The 18,353-nt window shown below is 47.1% G+C and overlaps 1 protein-coding gene across 1 annotated transcript in view; it reads right to left on the bottom strand.

The window, feature by feature from the left end:
• The window catches only part of SEMA6B (semaphorin 6B), a 188,896-nt gene that overhangs the window by 26,139 nt on the left and 144,404 nt on the right, over positions 1–18,353 (bottom strand). Inside the window, 4 exon segments of the mRNA XM_081941654.1 lie at positions 2,597–2,685; positions 8,248–8,367; positions 8,907–8,997; positions 10,074–10,175. Coding sequence (XP_081797780.1) covers positions 2,597–2,685; positions 8,248–8,367; positions 8,907–8,997; positions 10,074–10,175 — 402 coding nt within the window.

Here is an 18,353-nt window from a genome sequence, read left to right as displayed (position 1 = left end):
TAAGAACGGCAGAGATTAACAATGGCAGCGATTTGCTTAGCAACCATGGCAAAAATTGTAAAACTGAGTGCGGCTTGTTTAACAATCATCCCGCTCGGCAACAGAAATTCTTGTCGTTGTGGATGTGCGGTCGTACCTCAAGGACTACATGTAAAGAAGTGTTCGGGTTTTAGATACATGCAATATTTGTGTTAGATTCCCTGCTGATTTACAAGTTTGGGTAAGATTTGCTATGCATCAAACCAAACATTTCATTTTTAGTTTCCTTACCGCATTACTAGAATAGAAGGACAGAATATAAAACACGATGCAATGCAATGCTTGATACGACAGAATAACGTAAGGCATTATATGATAATATATTCCATTGCAATTTAAACTGAGGCCTCCCCAGCGAATAAGCTACCGTCTTCTGAAATGGCTTATTTATTAAAACGTTGGAAGAAACGGAATAAATACAGCTACAATAAAAAGACAAAGAGATATCGTCCACAAAGAATAAAAGATCGGTAAATAAAAGATTTGACAAGGATCGTAAAGAGGGAAAAATCATAGAAAAGTCCCTTATACGCTGTGCTGAAATATTATGAAACCTCTACGAAATTGTAAACGTGGCATTACTATCGCCAATTGCTTCTTTTTATGGTCTCACAAAGTTCACCACAGTAATCAATCAAAATAGAGCTGGAAGGGACCTTGGAGGTCTTCTAGTCCAACCCCCTGCTCAAGTAGGAGACCCTATACCAGGAGTGTTAAACTTCATTGAGGGTTGAATCAGGGTAGTATTTGACCTTGGGATGGGGTGGGTGTGGCCAGGATGGGTGTGGCCAGCTCGACATTATGCATGTCGGAGGCATCTGTGGTGACCAAGTGCTAGGGCTGGACTTCCCTCAGATCCTCCCTCCCTCTCATTATAATCTCCTTCCTTACTTCCTTTGTCCCTCCCTCCCTCCCTTCTTCCTTCACTATTTCCTTCCTTCCTTTTTTCCTTCCTTCCCTTTTCCTTCCTTCCCTTTTCCTTCCTTCCTTCTTCCCTTCTTCTTCCTTCCTCCCTCCCTTCTTTTTTCTCCTTCCTTGCTTCCTCCCTCCATCTCCTTCCTCTTCCCTTCCTTCCATCCTGCCTCCCTCCCCTTCTTCCTTCCCCCTCCCTTCACTTTCTTCCATTCTTCCCCCCTCTCTCCTTTTTCTTCCTTTCTCCTCCCTCCCTCCCTCCCTCATTCATTCATTCTCCTTCCTTCCTGCCCTCCCTCCCTCCTTCCTTCCCTTCTTTTTCCTTACCTCTTCATTCTCTTTTCTTCTTCCTTCCCCTCTTTCCTTCTTTTTCCTTCCTTGCTCGCTTCCCATCTTCCCTTCTTTTCTTTGGTCTTTCCTCTTTCCCTTTCTCCTTTCCTGTCCCTTCTTGTCTCCTCAAATGCAAAATGGGGAAACATTTCTCCTTTTCTTTTCTTTTTAGTTTGTTTTGCTAGCCCTCTGCCAGTGAAAACGGAGGCCTGGGTCCCGTTTTCAGCATTGATGGCCTCCTGCAGTACCCCTGCTCTGTTTTTGCTGGCAGAGGACTGCAGGAGGCTGTCGCGGCTGAGAACGGGCCCTGGGGGCCTGTATGCAGCCCTCCCAAGTGCCGTTTCGCTGGTCCTCTGCTCTTCCCAGGGCTGCTTACAGGCCAGATCTAAGCACCCTGCAGGCTGGACCCCTGTCCTATACCACTTCAGTAGAACAGTAGAAGACCATCTATGACAGGGGTTTCCCTACCTTGATCATTTTATGCCATGTGGACTTCAACTCCTAGAATTCCCCAACCAGCTGGCTGGGGAATTCTGGGAATTGAAGTCGAGATGTTTTAAAGTTGTCAGGATAGGAAACTCTGGTCTATAGTGATTCTGTTGTGGCGGAGCTGGCAGCGGATTTGGACAATGAGGAGGTTGGGGAGGAACCTGGGCCAGTCCTGGAGTCTGGGGAAGGCTCTGAGGAGGGCTCTGTGTCGGAGGCAGAGAGGGGGCCAGGGCTGTGTGACAGTTATCAGCTGCCTTCAGAGAGATCAGTGAGGCAGAAGAACAGCTGGAGCCTGTTCCCAGTGTACGCAAGCGCAGAGCTGCCAGACGAAGGGAAGAGCTAAAGAACAGGGGTCGACTTGGGAGTAAGGCCACAGGTGGACGATGAACGGCCCCTCCCAGAGGAAATAAAAGAGGAGCGAAAAGGGAGTGGAGTTTGCAGGAGACAATTAGTTCGCTTAATTGGTTGGTGACTCTCCGAGACTCCTTGCCAAGTTTTGCAGATATCAACCTGGCAGCTCTCCAAGCCAGAGAAGGTCTGTGGCTGTAAATCCTCCCCTGGAAGACTTTGCTGGATGCGAATGAGCAGAATTCACAGTCAATTAATAAAAGGTTTTTTTTTTTTGTCGGGACCAGGAGTTTGCTTCAAGCGTCAGTCAGAACGCTAGCTGGGGAATTCTGGGAATTGAAGTCCAGATGTCTTAAAAGTTGTCAGGATGGGAAATCCTGGCCTTCAGAGGCTCAGAGATTCAGAGGCTCAGCCATCCAGTAGTTCTTGAGGAGAACGCAAAGTTAGGTCTACCCTACAACCGTTGGTCTGGACTCACCTTCTCCAAATAGTTGAATTCCATCGCGATCTCTCTGAAGAAGAAGTAGACATGGTTCTTCCACTCCACCGCATGGACAAAGTATGGTTCTAGACAGGGTGAGGGAAGAAAGAGAGAAGGCATGAAGAAGAAGCAGGATCATCTTGAAGCTCTGCCTTTTGAGTAGCTTTCATGGCGTGCTCCACCCAACCACCATAAAGGAGCTGGGCACCAATGAAACGAGGTGTTCCTTGCTCCCTGCTTCAGGTGACATCTTAGAATCCCACTCTATAGAACAATAGAGATATAGAACAATTAATATAGAACAATTAATCAGTGGAACAGAAGTTGCCTCCAGAAGTTGTGAATGCCCCAACACTGGAAGTCTTTAAGAAGATGTTGGATAGCTATTTGTCTGAAACGGTATAGGGTTTCCTGCCTAGGCAGGGGGTTGGACTAGAAGACCTCCAAGGTCCCTTCCAACTCTGCTATTGTATTGTATTGTATTGTATTGTATTGAAATCTTGGCTCAAGTCGCCTCCCTGAAACTGGAATTTCTACAGCTTCCATACCAGAACTTCATTGCACCTAGTTCTTTTTTTTTTATTTAAATGAAGGACAACCAACAAATTTTGTCTGTAGCTTTACTTAGGAATGCAAACATTTAAGGAAAGCACGGTTGCTGGAATTGGGGATGTCTAGTTTAACGAAAAGAAGGACCTGGGGTGACAAGATAGCAGCCTTCCAATATCTCAGGGGCTGCCCCAAAGAAGAGGCAGTCAAGCTATTCTCCAAAGCACCTGAGGGTAGAACAAGAAGCAATGGGTGGAAACTAAGCAAGGAGAGAAGCAACCTGGAACTAAAGGAAAAAATTCCCTGACAATAACAATTAACCAATGGAACGGCTTGCCACCAGAAATTGTTGGATGCTCAATGACTCCATCTCATCTTTAAGAAGAGATTGGACAACCATTTGTCTAACATGCTGTAGGATCTGCTGCTTGAGCAGGGGGTTGGACTAGAAGACCTCCAAGGTCCCTTCCGACTCTTATTATTCTTTGAGTCTGTTACTTTTCTCGCCATTGAATTTCATACAGGCAGTCCTCGGCTTACAACAGTTTACTTAGTGACGGTATGGAGTTACAGCGGCACTGAAAAAAAAGTGACTTATGACTATTTTTCACCCTTACGACTGTGGTAGCATCCCTGTGGTCACGTAAAATGGGGCGAAACTTACTGAACAAAATGTCTCAATCAGCAACATGAATTTTGGGCTCAATTGTGGTCGTAAGTGGAGGATTGCCTGTACTGTTGGATAGGCCCAAAGCCTCAAGCCTGATCCCTCTGGATCTTGAGTCCATTTCTCAAAATCTGTTATTCCATGTGCTACATTAAAATACCTTTATTATGTACACTAATCGGCATACATTGAAAGGCAATTTCGTTGCCTGCAGCTCTCCAAGGGTCATTTTGGAATAACGCTTTGGAATAGCAGACTTGGTTTTTTTTTTTGAATTGTCTCCTCCCTTGACTTTTCTCAAGGCTAAACATCCCGAAATCCATTCTGGGACCTCCTGTTTGCCCCGTTGATCCTCCTTCCGCCCCTCGACTACAATTTTCACGAACGAGACCCGATTTTGCAATGCCTCATCCACATAAACACGTGGCTTCCCTCTGGTTAAAAGGCATCTTCCGATGTCAAATCAAAATCGTTTCCTTTCTGTTTTCCTTTTTAAAAAAAAATAAATTCCCCTTGCAGCCACATCACCCCGCTGACTCATCCCCAGCCTGAGCGCGACAATATTTCCAAGGTCTTTTATTTTTTTCTCCCGTGTGATGGGGGAAGGCATTAAAAAAAGAAGGAAAAAAAACCCCTTAATTGATAGGACGGGAGTCGGTGACCGAGGGCGTCAATTAGCACATGAATGTACCCAATGGCGCACGAACGGCGGGCATGCACGAGTCGTCTGCTTTGTGAAGCCAACGTCCCCATTTGCGGACAATCTTGCAAAAAAAAAAAAAAAAAAACAACCCCCAAAGAGCTAGCGATTCCTGCGGCTGTGATTAAGTTCGGATGCCGTTTATCTCCTAAATAAGCCAGAGCGAACAGCCGCTGGGCCTGAGGTCCCGCTACGAAGGGAAGGAAGGAAGCTGGGAGAATTTGATAGACAGATGGACTTTGGGAAAAGGGCAGAGAGCTGATTAAAAGCCTGGAGACTAAAATATACAAAGGACGGTTGCAGGATTGGGGAAGGTTTAGTCGAGAACTGTGATGGCGAACCTATCACGCGGAGCCATTCATTAGGGCACGTGAGGAGTTGCCCTGTTAGCTGGCCACCTTCTTTTGAGGCCGTTTTTCGCCCTCCGGAGGCTTTCTTGAAGCCTCGGGAGGGCAAAAAACCAGCCCTGTGGGCAAACCGGAAGTTCAGGAACGGACTTCCGGTTTGCTTGTAGGACCGTTTTTCGTCCTCGGGAGCCTTCAGGAGGCTTCCCTGAAGGCTCCGGAGGGTGAGAAACGGCCCTACAGAGAAACCAGAAGTCACCATTCCCGAACTTCCGGATTTTCCATAGGTCCGTTTTTCGCCCTCCGGAGGCTTCATAGGTCCGGCGGGGGGAAGGCTGTTTTCACCCTCCCCAGGCTCCTAGAAAGCCCCTGGAGCATGGGGAGGGGGACGAAACAGCGCCAAAAGTGAGGGGGGCGCATAGCATTAAGGGTGTGGCACGCCCGCACACAACCCCCCCTGAGCTCCCCCCGCTTTGGGCACAGGAGCCGAAAAAGGTTAGCCATCACTGGTCTACAGCCATGATGGCAAACCATATGGCAGTTGCGCCTGAAGTGGCATGCGGAGCCATGTTGCCTGGCACACACGGCGTCGCCCATTCCTCTTCCAGATTTCTGGCGCATGTGTGCACACCACGATCATCTGGTCTTTGTGTGTGTTGCAGTGCTGGAAACTGAAAGAGCTTCTGTTTTCCCGCATGAACATGTGCACCAGCCAGCTGATTGTCGCAGGTGTGCCAGAAACCTAGAAGGCTGGCGTGAATTGTCGTGCCGGAAACTGGAAATTTACTTTCGGGCACGCGCAAAGCAGTGGTGGGTTTCAAATATTTTTAGAACCTCTTCTATAGGTGTGGCCTGCTTTGTGGGAGTGGCTTGCCGGCCATGTGACCGAGTGGGAGTGGCTTGGCAGTCATGTGACTGGGTGGGTGTGGCCAACTTGTAAAATATGGTGAAACTCACTTAACAACGCTCTTGCTTAGCAACCAAAATGTTGGCTCAGGAGCTCTGACATTGAAGTATGCAAGTCTTAAAGCTGTCCAGTTACAAGACCCTTGCACCCCTAACCCTTTAGGAAAAAAAAACCCAGGGGTGTTCAAACTTGACAGCTCTAAGACTTGTGGACTTCAACTCCCAGAATTCCTCCTCCAGTCATGTTGGCTCAGGAAGTCTGGCATTGAAGCACGCAATTCTTAAAGCTGTCCAGTTACAAGACCCTCACACCCCTAACCCTTTAGAAAAAAAAAACCCCCAGGGGTGTTCAAACTTGACAGCTTTAAGACTTAGGGACTTCAACTCCCAGAATTCCTCCTCTGGCTCTTCATCTTGATGATGTGTGGACGGGCAGGGGGAGGGAGCTGGAACCGGTTCTAAATGGCACGGTAGATTTGTGGAACCTCTTCTATAGAAGAGGTTAGAACTGGCAGGAACCGACCCCTGAATCACAGCCTCCATAATTTGTCCCTGAGATTTATTTTGTCGGTTTTATCATTTTAAACAAACATAGGCACACAGAAGTGCACAAACACACACACACACACACACTCCAAGGCAACCTTTAAAGTTATTCCAGAATCTTTTAATTGACTGACTGGAAAGAAAAGTAGCTAAGGCTACAATTAGCTTTGTATATGTATATTTACTGAATGCAGCAAGACTGGCAATAAATTAATAAAATATTAATTTGGCTTTAAATATTGCCTGTGCACTTTTTGCCTCTAGTTTTAAGACGTTTTCTAAGGTTTTCTAATAAAAAAATATCTTGCCTTCTTAAAGACGCTCACATTCTGTTTTGGGACCATAAATATCGCAATTGAGAACAAAACTCTTTATTAATTTTTTAAACTCCGGCAGTTAAAAAACTCATCTTTTTTTCTCCGTTCAGACATTCGAAATCTGGCTCGTAAAGTTTTTGATTATCTTTTCCCGGTTTTAGTTTATATGCCCTTTTATTTTGCAGCCCTGGCGTGGCGTATTTCATTCTTTTAACTGGTTTGTGAACTCTCCACGCAGAGTGTGGCGCAGAAATATATGAGATGAAATAATTCTCTGCTCAAATTTAAGTGCCTTTAAGTCTCGTCTATCGATTAAGTCAATTTATTATGGAAGCTTTTTGATTTTTGGAGCTGGGGAGTTTGCCAGCTCCTTCACTGCAGTTTTTAACAAACCTGATGCCTTCCGGAGACATTGGATAACAGAATAATAGAGTTGGAAGGGACCTTGGAGGTCTTCTAGCCCAACCCCCTGCTCAAGCAGGCGACCCTATAGTAGTGATGGTGAACCTTTTTCACACGGCAGTAATGGTATCCTGGGTTCCTACCGGTTCAGCTGAGTAAGTAGTAATTTGGCTGGCCATGCCCCTGAACCAGTTCTATCGGTGGCACCATCTTGTTTGTTGAGCCATCATTTTTTACTACTGCGCATGCGCATAGCACATGTCAGCCTCTGCTTCACTTGCTTACTATTGGCTGCCATAGAAACGGGGAGGGTGGGGCATGGTATTAGGAAAGGGAGCTTTGTTCTCACCATCCTCTGCGCATACGGGTGGCTGATACTTGGACTTGGTCAAGGCCAACCGTGTCGCATACCAACCTGATGAGGCCGTTTGAAGATGCACCCATGACACCTTAGGGAGTTGCAGATTGGACACTGGGTTGGGGAATTGGGGAGGGAGGGGGCTGGTTAAATGTTTGATATGTACTTGTTCGCGCCTTTCTGGCTCAGATCTTGCTTTCCTTTTCGCTGCTTTCAATTCGTATCTGGTAAAAGTACTTTATCTCTATTCAAATGGAGTTGAGGTTTTCCTTTCTTGGACATTGAAGGAGGCATGCCTGAGAGTGCGCATCAAGCATGCGCGTGACCCAAAAGTGCGTCCCTGAGCGAACTGGCAGTACAAGAAGCCGGGATCCCAACCCAGGCACACACACAGAAAGTCCATGATGACGTCTGGGCCGGGTGGGAGGAGCCTTGCGCTGCCATCACTACTGGATCACCCGGGTCAGTGCCGAACTGGCAGTATACCACCTTTGGAGCACGGGCAGGCATGCACACGCTCGTCAGGACCGCAACCCGGAAGAGGAGCAGCCAGGGGACATGCGTGTACCGGAAACCGGAAGTTCATTTTCTCAGCGCATGTATGTGCAGTAGACTGCTGGTCTTTCGGTTTCTGGTGCGCATGTGTGCACGATGATCAGCTGGCCGGCGCGCATGCGCTCACCTGAAATCCGAAGACCAGCGCATGCCAGGCAACATGGCTCCGCGTGCCACTTCGGGCATGTGTGTCATAGGCTTGGCATCACGGCTCTCTCGGGCCCTATATCATTCCTGACTCCAGTGTTTTGGGAAAGAGGGTGTGCCTCTCATTTCGGCCCCCTTCGCGCCCCGCGTACCTTACCTTTAAACCACTTGGAGTCATGCTTCACTGTGCGCAGGGTCGGGCTGTCTCCCAGGCTGCGGTAAATCACGGCGTCGATGGCCAGGAAGTCCGTCACCGTGGCGGTGAACAGCATCCCTCCTACCCAGAGGAGAGAGGAAAAAAAGAAGGAAAGAAAGTTTAGAAAAGTGCTGAAGAAGTTAGGACAGCCAAAAACGGAGAAGCTCCGGGAGGCCATTATTGGTGGTTCAGGGTTGAATGGTTGGTGCTCTCTTGAGCGTGGTGGTTTTCCCGCAGACATTTCATGACCCAACTAGGGAACATCATCAGTGCTGGAAGGGAGTGGAGTTTGCAGGGAGGAGGAGAAGGAGGAGGAAGAGTAGTAGTAGTTTTAGTAATAGTAGTAGTAGTAGTAGTTTGGGACCATCAAGGAGTTGAATCAGGAGTTTGGGGGCATCATTTCCAACTTAACCATCGTTACTAATAGGCAGACCAAAGAAACATCCACCGGCTTCCTAAGCCATTTCAGGAAGATTTCTTCCGCTTTTCCTGGGGGAAAGTGCACCACTTGGAGAGCTTCGGGAGAGAGGTGGGGGCAGGAAGAATTTTCACTTTCATTGCAATGAAGAAAACAAACAAACCCCCAAAACCCAGCAGTCTCTCCCTCCCACCGCACTGACCTGTAAAGAGGCCAACGTTGGCGTGCTTGGGATCGTAAGGGCACCGGGCCATGCCGCTGATATTGTCGCCCATTGGTTCTAGATAGTCCATCTGTTGGGAAGAGAATGGGTTAGACCTGTTAGGGAGGTTTCAGAGAAGAATTAACCAGTGAGAGAACAATTAACCAGTGGAACAAGTTGCCTCCAGAAGTTGTGAATGCTCCCATCACTGGAGGTTTTTAAGAAGAGATTGGACAGCCATTTATCTGAAATGGTATAAGGTCTCCTGCTTGAGCAGGGGGTTGGACTAGAAGACCTCCAAGGTCCCTTCCTATTCTGTTAATTCATACATACATACATACAGACAGACAGAGATGGACAGAAGGAAAGAGGAAGGGAAGGAAGGAAAATGAAAGAAAAGGAAGGGAGGGAGGGAGGGAGGGAGGGAGGGAGGAAGGAAGGAAGATGGTTTGGATAGAAGGTTGGACTAGAAGACCTCCAAGATCCCTTCCTATTCTGCTAATTCAGACAGACAGAGAGATGGACAGAAGGTAAGAGGATGGGAAGGAAGGAAAATGAAAGAAAGTAAAGGGAGGGAGGGAGGAAGGAAGGAAGATGGTTTGGATAGAAGGTTGGACTAGAAGACCTCCAAGATCCGTTCCTATTCTGCTAATTCAGACAGACAGACAGAGATGGACAGAAGGTAAGAGGATGGGAAGGAAGGAAAGTGAAAGAAAAGGAAGGAAGGAAGATGGTTTGGATAGAAGGTTGGACTAGAAGACCTCCAAGATCCCTTCCATTACTTTGTTAATTCAGACAGACAGACAGACAGACAGACAGACAGACAGAGGTGGACCGATGGAAAGAGGCTGGGAAGGAAGGAAAATGAAAGAAAACAAAGGGAGGGAGGGAGGAAGGAAGGAAAGAATATGGTTTGGATAGAAGGTTGAACTAGAAGACCTCCAAGATCCCTTCCATTATTCTGTTAATTCATACAGACAGACAGAGATGGACAGAAGAAAAGAGGGTGGGAAGGAAGGAAAATGAAAGAAAAGGAAGGAAGGAAGATGGTTTGGATAGAAGGTTGGGCTAGAAGACCTCTAAGGTCCCTTCCAGCTCTGTTCTGATTGATTGATTGTGCTTGTAAGTCATGCAGAGGAAGCTCAGAGGACGGGATCAGGTACTCACACTGTAATCGGAGCAAACGGGGTTGAAGGCATTCGTCCCGCACACAAAGAGCACGTTGTCGTTGCGTAGAAGAAGCACTTTTATAAAATTCCGGCATTCTGCCTAAGGAGGAGAAAATATATGTATAATTCAGTGAAATTTCCTGCAAGCATCTTTCCCTGCTCAGGACCTCCAGCATGAACGGAAGCCGGTTCCTTTTGGGGGCTTATGTTTTTATCAGTTTATCAAAAATACAAAGAAACAGGAAAAGAAGGGAGGAAAAGAAGGGAGGAAAAGGGGAAGTGGAAAAAGCATAAAGAAAAAAAAAAGCACTGCCTTCCAATTCCTTTTGGGCGTAGGTTATACCACACCACTTCAATTTTTTAATTTACGTAGTAATATACGACTAGTCCTCGATTTATGATCGCAATTGAGCCCCCACGTTTCTGTTGTTTAAGCGAGACATCTGTTAAGTGAATTCTGCCCTGTTTTGCGACCTTTCGTGCCACTGTTGTTAAGCGAATCGCTGCAGCTGTTCAGTTAAGAACACGGTCGTTAAGTGAATCTGGCTTCCCCGTGGACTTTGCTGGGCAGGAGGTCGCAAAAGTGTCCCTGGGACACTGCAAACCTTCGTAAATGAGGGGCCAGTTGCTGAGAGTCTGAATTTTGATCAGGTGACCACGGGGATGCTGCGACGGTCGTAAGTGTGGAAACGGTCATAAGTCACTTTTTTCAGGGCTGTTGTAACTTGGAATGGTCACTAAACGAATTGCTGTAAGTCGGGGACTGCCTGTATGCTAGCGTTTCTGTAACAACAACGTATCTAATCGGTAAACCCGAAATCAAAGTTTCATTTTTTCTCCCCACCTCGAGCACAAAGTCCAGAAAGGGTTTCCGAGTGGAAAAAACATTGATTCTGTTCTTTTCCTTAACAAAATAGGCAATTTTGCCATCTCTGCTAACTCCGTCAAATTTTGCAGCCATTCATCCATTGTGGGAATCAAACTACCCTTCCATTTTTGTGGGTAAAGTACAGAGAATCCTAGAGGTGGATGGCTCAGTGGCTAAGACGCTGAGCTTGTCGATCAGAAAGGTCGACAGTTCGGCGGTTCGAACCCCTAGCGCCACATAACGGAGTGAGCTCCCGTTACTTGTCCCAGCTTCTGCCAACCTAGCATTTCGAAAGCACGTAAAAAATGCAAGTAGAAAAATAGGGACCACCTTTGGTGGGAAGGGAACAGCGTTCTGTGCGCCTTCGGTGTTGAGTCATGCCGGCCACATGACCACGGAGACGTCTTCGGACAGCACTGGCTCTCCGGCTTTGAAACGGAGATGAGCACCGCCCCCTAGAGTGGGGAACGACTACCACATATGTGCGAGGGGAACCTTTACATTTAATTCTTGACGTACGACCGCAATGGAGTCCAACATTTCTGTTGCTAAGTGAGACAGCTGTTCAGTGAGTTTTGCCCCATTTTTATGACCTGCCTTGCCGCGGCTGTTAAGTGAATCGCCACAGCTGTTAAGTCAGGAACACGATTGTTAAATGAACCTGGCCTCCCCATTGAGTTAGCTCATCAGAAGGTCGACAAAGGACCCCGGGAGGCTGCGACCGTCACAAATATGAGTCGGTCACCAAGCGGGTGAATTTTGATCACGTGACCATGGGGGATGCTGCAACGGCGGTTAAGTGTGAAACACGGTCCTAACGCCCTTCTTTTCAGTGCCTTTGTCATTTCGGTCACTAAACGAACCGTCGTAAGTCGAGGACTACCTGATCTTGAGCGTTTTTGAGCCTAGAATGATTATTCAATGCTTGTTGCTCTACATGATGTCCTTCAAATAAAATCACTTTGCCCCCCCCTCCTTCTGTTAGAAACATGCCCGTTGTTTTCCAAATCTTGTTTTTCTGTTGTTGCCGAGGGCGGAAACGATGTTATTTTGGACTTGTAGCTTCTCATCTTCTCCCAAACAGCCTTTTGTGCTTTTTCTGGAGATAATATTCATTGTCCTTTAGCTTCTTCTTTAACCCAGCACCTTTTCCCTCTTCTCCCCGGTTTCTATGGTTGCAGAACAGACCGGAGGAAAAAAAAAAAAAGAGAGAGAGAGAGAGAGAGACATTCTTTGAGGGAAAGAAAATAGACACACACAGACACGTCCACCGTTCCTTCCTTCTCAATGTCGGTTTTTCGCCGTTGGTTTTTTTTTCTTTTTTAAAGAAAGCTTCGTGTTTCAGCTGATGGGGGAGATGGAAAAGGCACCACCGATGTCTCCAGAAGCCAAAAAAAAAAAAAAAAGGAGCTGGGAATTAATACAATACAATACAATAGCAGAGTTGGAAGGGACCTTGGAGGTCTTCTAGTCCAACCCCCTGCCTAGGCAGGAAACCCTATACCGTTTCAGACAGATGGCTATCCAACATCTTCTTAAAGACTTCCAGTGTTGGGGCATTCACAACTTCTGGAGGCAACTTCTGTTCCACTGGTTAATTGTTCTAGCTGTCAGGAAATTTATCCTCAGTTCTAAGTTGCTTCTCTCCTTGATTAGTTTCCACCCATTGCTTCTTGTTCTACCCTCAGGTGCCTTGGAGAATAGTTTGACTCCCTCTTCTTTGTGGCAACCCCTGAGATATTGGAAGACTGCTATCATGTCTCCCCTGGTCCTTCTTTCTCTTAAGCTAAAAATTGATTCGAATGCTCCAAAACGAATATCCGGAGGTTGGAAGCTGGTCTTTGGACTTAGAACATAGAATCACAGAGTTGGAAGGGACCTTGGAGGTCTTCTAGTCCAACCCTCCTGCTCAAGGGGAAGACCTGATATCTTCGTCCAATGGTTGCACAGTCTCTTCTTGAAAGCTTCCAATGATGGAGCACAACTTCTTAAAAACCTCCGGTGAGGGAGCAGCCACAACTTCTGGTGGCAAGCTGTTCCACTGATTCATTCTCCTCGCTGTTAGGAAATTACTCCTTAATTCCAGGTTGCTTCTCTCCTTGATTGCTTTCCATCTGTTGTTTCTTGTCCTGCCTTCAGGGGCTTTGGAGAATAGGTTGACCCCCTCTTCTTCGGGGCAGCCCCTCAAATATCGGAAGACTGCTATCATGTCACCTCCAGTCCGTCTCTTCACTAGATTAGACAAACCAAATTCCTACAACTGTTGGCTTTTGGGGGGGCAGCTGCTGCACACGGCTGGCTCCTATTTAAATGGTTGTCCACTAGGACTCCAAGATCCCTTTCACAGTTACTACTACTGAGCAAGGTATCATCTATACTGTACCTGTGCATTCCGTTTTTGTTGCCTTAATGTAGAACCTTCCTCTTTTCACCATTGAATTTCATTTTGTTAGATAGTGCCCAATGTTCAAGTTTGTCAAGATTCTTCTGTATCTTGAGCCTATCTTCTGGAGTGTTGGCTATTCCTGCCAGCTTGGTGTCATCTGCAAATGTGATGAGTTCCCCATTTATTCCCTCATCCAAATCATTGATGAAGATGTTGAAGAGTACTGGGCCTAAAACAGAGCCTTGGGGTACTCCACTGCATACTTCCCTCCATGAAGATGCAGTTCCATTGAGGACTACACGTTGAGTGCGGTTGGTCAGCCAGTTAGGAATCCATCTGGTGGTGATGCTGTCAAACCCACATTTTTTTGGATTTTATCAAGTGGTAGGTTATCTTTGTCAAATGTTTTTCATAGTTTTAGCCTCCAGCCCTCTAAGTTCACCTGTCTGATATTGATAAATAGAAATCACTGGGTCCTGATGGATTACATCCCAGTCTCCTGCTTGAGCCGGGGGTCTCTTCCAACTCTGTTATTCTATTCTAAATTGGACGCGGTATCCCAAGTCTGACCTCACTAGTGCAGCATTAAGCGCCATTTCTTCTGTGATCTTGATGCTATTTTTCTGTTGACTGCATTGGCCAGAGTGGATCTCTTGTGTTCCACAACAGCGGTCACCAACTGGTGGTCCGTGGACCACTGATGGTCTGTGAGAAAATTCTGGTGGTCCACAGAAAAATTATTTGCATTTTTTATATTGCACTAAATCAGGGGTCCTCAAATGGATACATGCAACAAACACTTGTGTTGCTGCAGAGAGTCTCCCCTTTCGGGGTCTTTTTGTGCGGGTCAGAAGGGGGAAGAAATTCTGACTTGGGGTCTGCTTCAGCTTCCTGGTGGGGGGCTTTGGGCGAAGGCTGGAGGGAAGCACCGCTGGTGGCAAAGAGCCGGAGGGCCTCGTTCTAGTGGGACTGCATCATGGCCTGGAACTGGCTGACCATCTCAGCCCACTGAGCCTCCAGGCGCCAGTACCTGGCGGCACCACAAGTCTTCCCTCTGCTTAGAAACCCTATGCTCCTAGTCCTCAGTGAAGTGCTTCTGCTGAGCCTCCTTCTCAATCACATCCAATTTGAACTGAGCTGTTTTGCCAACTCTTTCTCCTGGGGGCTGCTTAGCTCCAGCAACTGCATCCTGTTGGGGCCCTAAGGAGCCCGGGCGGGCAGGGGAGGGGGAGGAGTGGCTGGGAGGGGAGGGGCAAGTAGAGTGAGGTTCCCCTCGATGTGAGTGACATCAATTTGGCCAAGCCCACCCAGTCACATGACCATCTAGCCACGCCTACCCAGCCAGTCATTAGGATTTAAAATTATGAATTTAGTGGTCCTGGAAGTCCAAAAGGTCCCCATGAAGCGAACTGCCCCGGCTGAATCCCCGATCCAGGATGCTCAGGGGTCTCAGTTCGAAGGCACATCTGCTTTTGTCTCTGGGAAGAAGGATTCCCAGCTCCCCGTCCTAACCCATCACCTCTCCAGGGATGCAGACAGATTAGCCATCCTGCCAATCACCTCCCTGTGTGAGTGTCATTTCTGGCCTCCCTCCCTCCCGAACACAACAACTTTCATGCTCTACAAATCACCTCTTCTCCAGGTGTGGGAAGGAACCGTGCCAGCCGCGATAACGGCCCTCGTTTTTTCAACGCAAATTGAAATATGAACCTCTGACGCCCGTCTCTGCCACAAAACCTCTAATCCCCAGCCTTTTCTCCTCTTGGGGGGGGGGGGAGGGAGGGGGGAAAGACCCTTCTCTGGTGGTCTTCGAGAGTCACCCCTGGGCCCTCCACATAGTCTTCTCCCGGGCAAATATTTTACATCCAGTGTGATTTATTAACAGCCCGGCTTAATTGCTTTTGTAATTAATTATTTCTGGTCTGTTGATCGGAACAGACACATCGCGTAATCAGTGCGAAATCCAATTTCCAGATTCTATTAACACCTCGCCGGGTTGCAGAGATGACAGAAGTGTCTGGTCCCAGAGGGGGTGGGATGGCAGATCTCAAGGGGTCTTGAGGGTGTGTGTGGAGGGTGCCGTTTGCAGGGAGATGGTGTGTCTCCTGACTCCAATGCGGCAAAGTGAAGGGAGCCCCGTGGGCTGGCTGGCTGGCTGGCCCAAATTCCTTTCCCTTCCGATTTAAGTAGCAGAGGGCGGAGAAATTCAACCGTGGGACGCGATCTTCTATGAAATGAAGAAGGAATTTAAGGAGGGGGGGATGTAGGGAGAATTGGGATGACATCATAGGTCCAAATTTGGCACAGAGACCATTTTAGACAGGGTGCATATTCCCTGATTGGTTGGATAATGCATTGGGTCCAATGCACCTGGAATAAAATCTGGGGGGTGGGAAAGGGTGATTAGGGGAGGGTAGCTGTTTTAGGGGAAGATTTAATGCTGTGTTTTTCCAAGATTGGCAATTTTAAGTTGGATGGACTTTGACTCCTATAATTCTTTAGCCAGCAAGCTTTAAAATGGGTAGACCTCAACTCCCAGAATTCCCCAGCTAGCTTGCTTTAAGATGGGTGGACTTCAATGCCCAGAATTCCCCAGCCAGCATCCTTTAAAAGGAGTGGGCTTCAACTTCCAGAATTCCCCAGCCAGCATCCTTTAAGATGGGTGGAATTCCACTCCCATAATTCCCCAGCTAGCTTGCTTTAAGATGGGTGGACTTCAATGCCCAGAATTCCCCAGCCAGCATCCTTTAAAAGGAGTGGGCTTCAACTCCCAGAATTCCCCAGCCAGCATCCTTTAAGATGGGTGGAATTCCACTCCCAGAATTCCCCAGCCAACTTGCTTTAAGATGGGTGTACTTTGATTACCAGAACTCCCCAGGTAACATGTTTTAAGATGGATGGACTTCAACTCCCAGAATTCCCCAGCCAGCAACCTTTAAAACGGGTGGACTTCAACTCCCAGAATTCCCTAACCAGCATCCTTTAAGTTTAAGATGCCAGGATTTTCACCTCCAGCCAGCATGCTTTTAAGATATGTGGACTTTAACTCCCAGAATTCCCCAGGCTGCTATGCTTTAAGATGGATGCACTTCAACTCCAGCATGCTGCCCCCGAGGAATCCTGGGGCTTGAAGTCCACCCCTCACAAAATGGCCAATTTTGAAAACACCACACTTAATTCTTACGCCCTTCCCTTTCCTATTCTAGTTTTGCATTAAACGGTTACGTTTTCTTGAAGAAAAGCCACCATTGAATTAAAACAAAAAAGCACCATATTGGCCGTCGGCCATCCCTGTTTCTCCGGTGTTTCAGCTTCCTCTTCCCCCCCCCATCTACAAAACGGTCGTAATAAGATGTGGGAAATGGGGGGAAAGAGAGACGAGCGATGGCTTTAAGTGATGGAGCTGGTTCCTTGTCGACTGGCCAGGAAAAACAATTAATATAGTTGGTCTTGGATCCCGAAGGCAGTTGGCTCTTTGAAGGTGCAAAATATACTCCCAGCAGAAGTTTAACCAAATTAAAACAAGGACGATTTCCATATTTCCGACATATTACCCACGCAAAGTATTTAAATATTTAGCATATGGTTTTTAAAAAGAGAAAAAAGAAGTGAAGAAAGACCTGAAATCAGAAACACACAAACATTTCGAATATTTATAAATATTCTACCTCCGTTGGAATGCAACAGAGAAGACGCGAGAAGTTAAATATAGATAGTCCTCGACTTACGACCGCAATGGAGGCCTTCAAGACGATTGTTAAGTGAGCTTCGCCCCATTTTACAACCTTTCTTGCCGCAGTTACTAAGGGAACACTGCTGTAGCTGTTGTTAGTCACACGGTTGTTAAGCGAATCGGGCTTCCCCATGGACGTTGCTCGTCGGAAAGGTCGCAAAAGGGGATCGCGTGATTGCCATTGTAACTTGGAAGGGTCATTAAACGAACTGCTGTAAGTCAAGGACTTATTTGTAGTGTCTCTAAGAACTTTTCTTCCTTCTTTCCTTCCTTCGCCTTCCTGTACCTACCTACATTCCTTCCTTCTTCTCCCTTATCTTCTTTTTCCTTCCTTCCTTCTTTCCCTCCTTTCCTTCTCCCTTATCTACTTTTTCCTTTCTTCCTTCCTTTCCCTTTTCTCCCTTATCTACTTTTTCCTTCCTTCTTCGTCCTTATCTATTTTTTCCTTCCTCCCCTTCCTCCTTCTCCCTTATCTTTTTCCTTACTTCTTCTCCCGTATCTACTTTTTCCTTCCTTCCTTCTTCTCCCTTATCTACTTTTCCTTCCTTCCCTTCCTTCTTCTCTCTTATCTTTTTCCTTCCTTCTTCTCCCTTATCTTTTTCCTTCCTTTCTTCTTCTCCCTTATCTACTTTTCTTTCCTTCCCTTATCTACTTTTTCCTTCCTTCCTTCTTCTCCTTTATCTTTTTCCTTCCTTCCTTCCTTCTTCTCCCTTATTTTTCCTTCCTCCCTTCTCCCTTATCTACTTTTCCTTCCTTCCTTCCCTTCCTTCTTCTCCCTTATCTTTTTCCTTCCTTTCTTCTTCTCCCTTATCTATTTTTTCCTTCCTTCTCTTTCTTCTTCTCCCTTATCTTTTTCCTTCCTTCCTTCTTCTCCCTTATCTACTTTTTCCTTCCTTCTCCTTTTCCTTCCTTCCTTCTTCTCCCTTCTCTTCTTTTTCCTTCCTTCCTCCCACCCTCCCCCTTCCCCTCCCCTCGCCCTCTCTTTCTTTCTGTCTTAAAATATAACTGAGATAACTTTCTGCTTCCTTTCAGACATTCAAGCTGTATTGCGCCGTCTGGAGGGGTTGGGGGTTGGGGGCACCGTATTACGATGGTTCCGCTCCTACCTCTCTGGCCGGACGCAATGTGTGTTGGCAGGAGAGGAGAGGTCGACCGCGAGGCCCCTTATCTGTGGGGTCCCACAGGGGTCGATCCTCTCGCCTCTCCTGTTCAACATATATATGAAGCCGCTGGGCGAGATCATCCGTGGTTTTGGGGTGGGATACCATCTGTACGCTGATGACACTCAGCT

Source organism: Natrix helvetica (genome assembly GCF_964273705.1).
Source record: "Natrix helvetica genome assembly, chromosome: 1".
Classification (NCBI taxonomy): Eukaryota; Metazoa; Chordata; class Lepidosauria; order Squamata; family Natricidae; genus Natrix; species Natrix helvetica.
The sequence above is the reverse complement of the archived record's forward strand: the minus strand, read 5'-3'. Positions and strand labels throughout refer to the sequence as shown.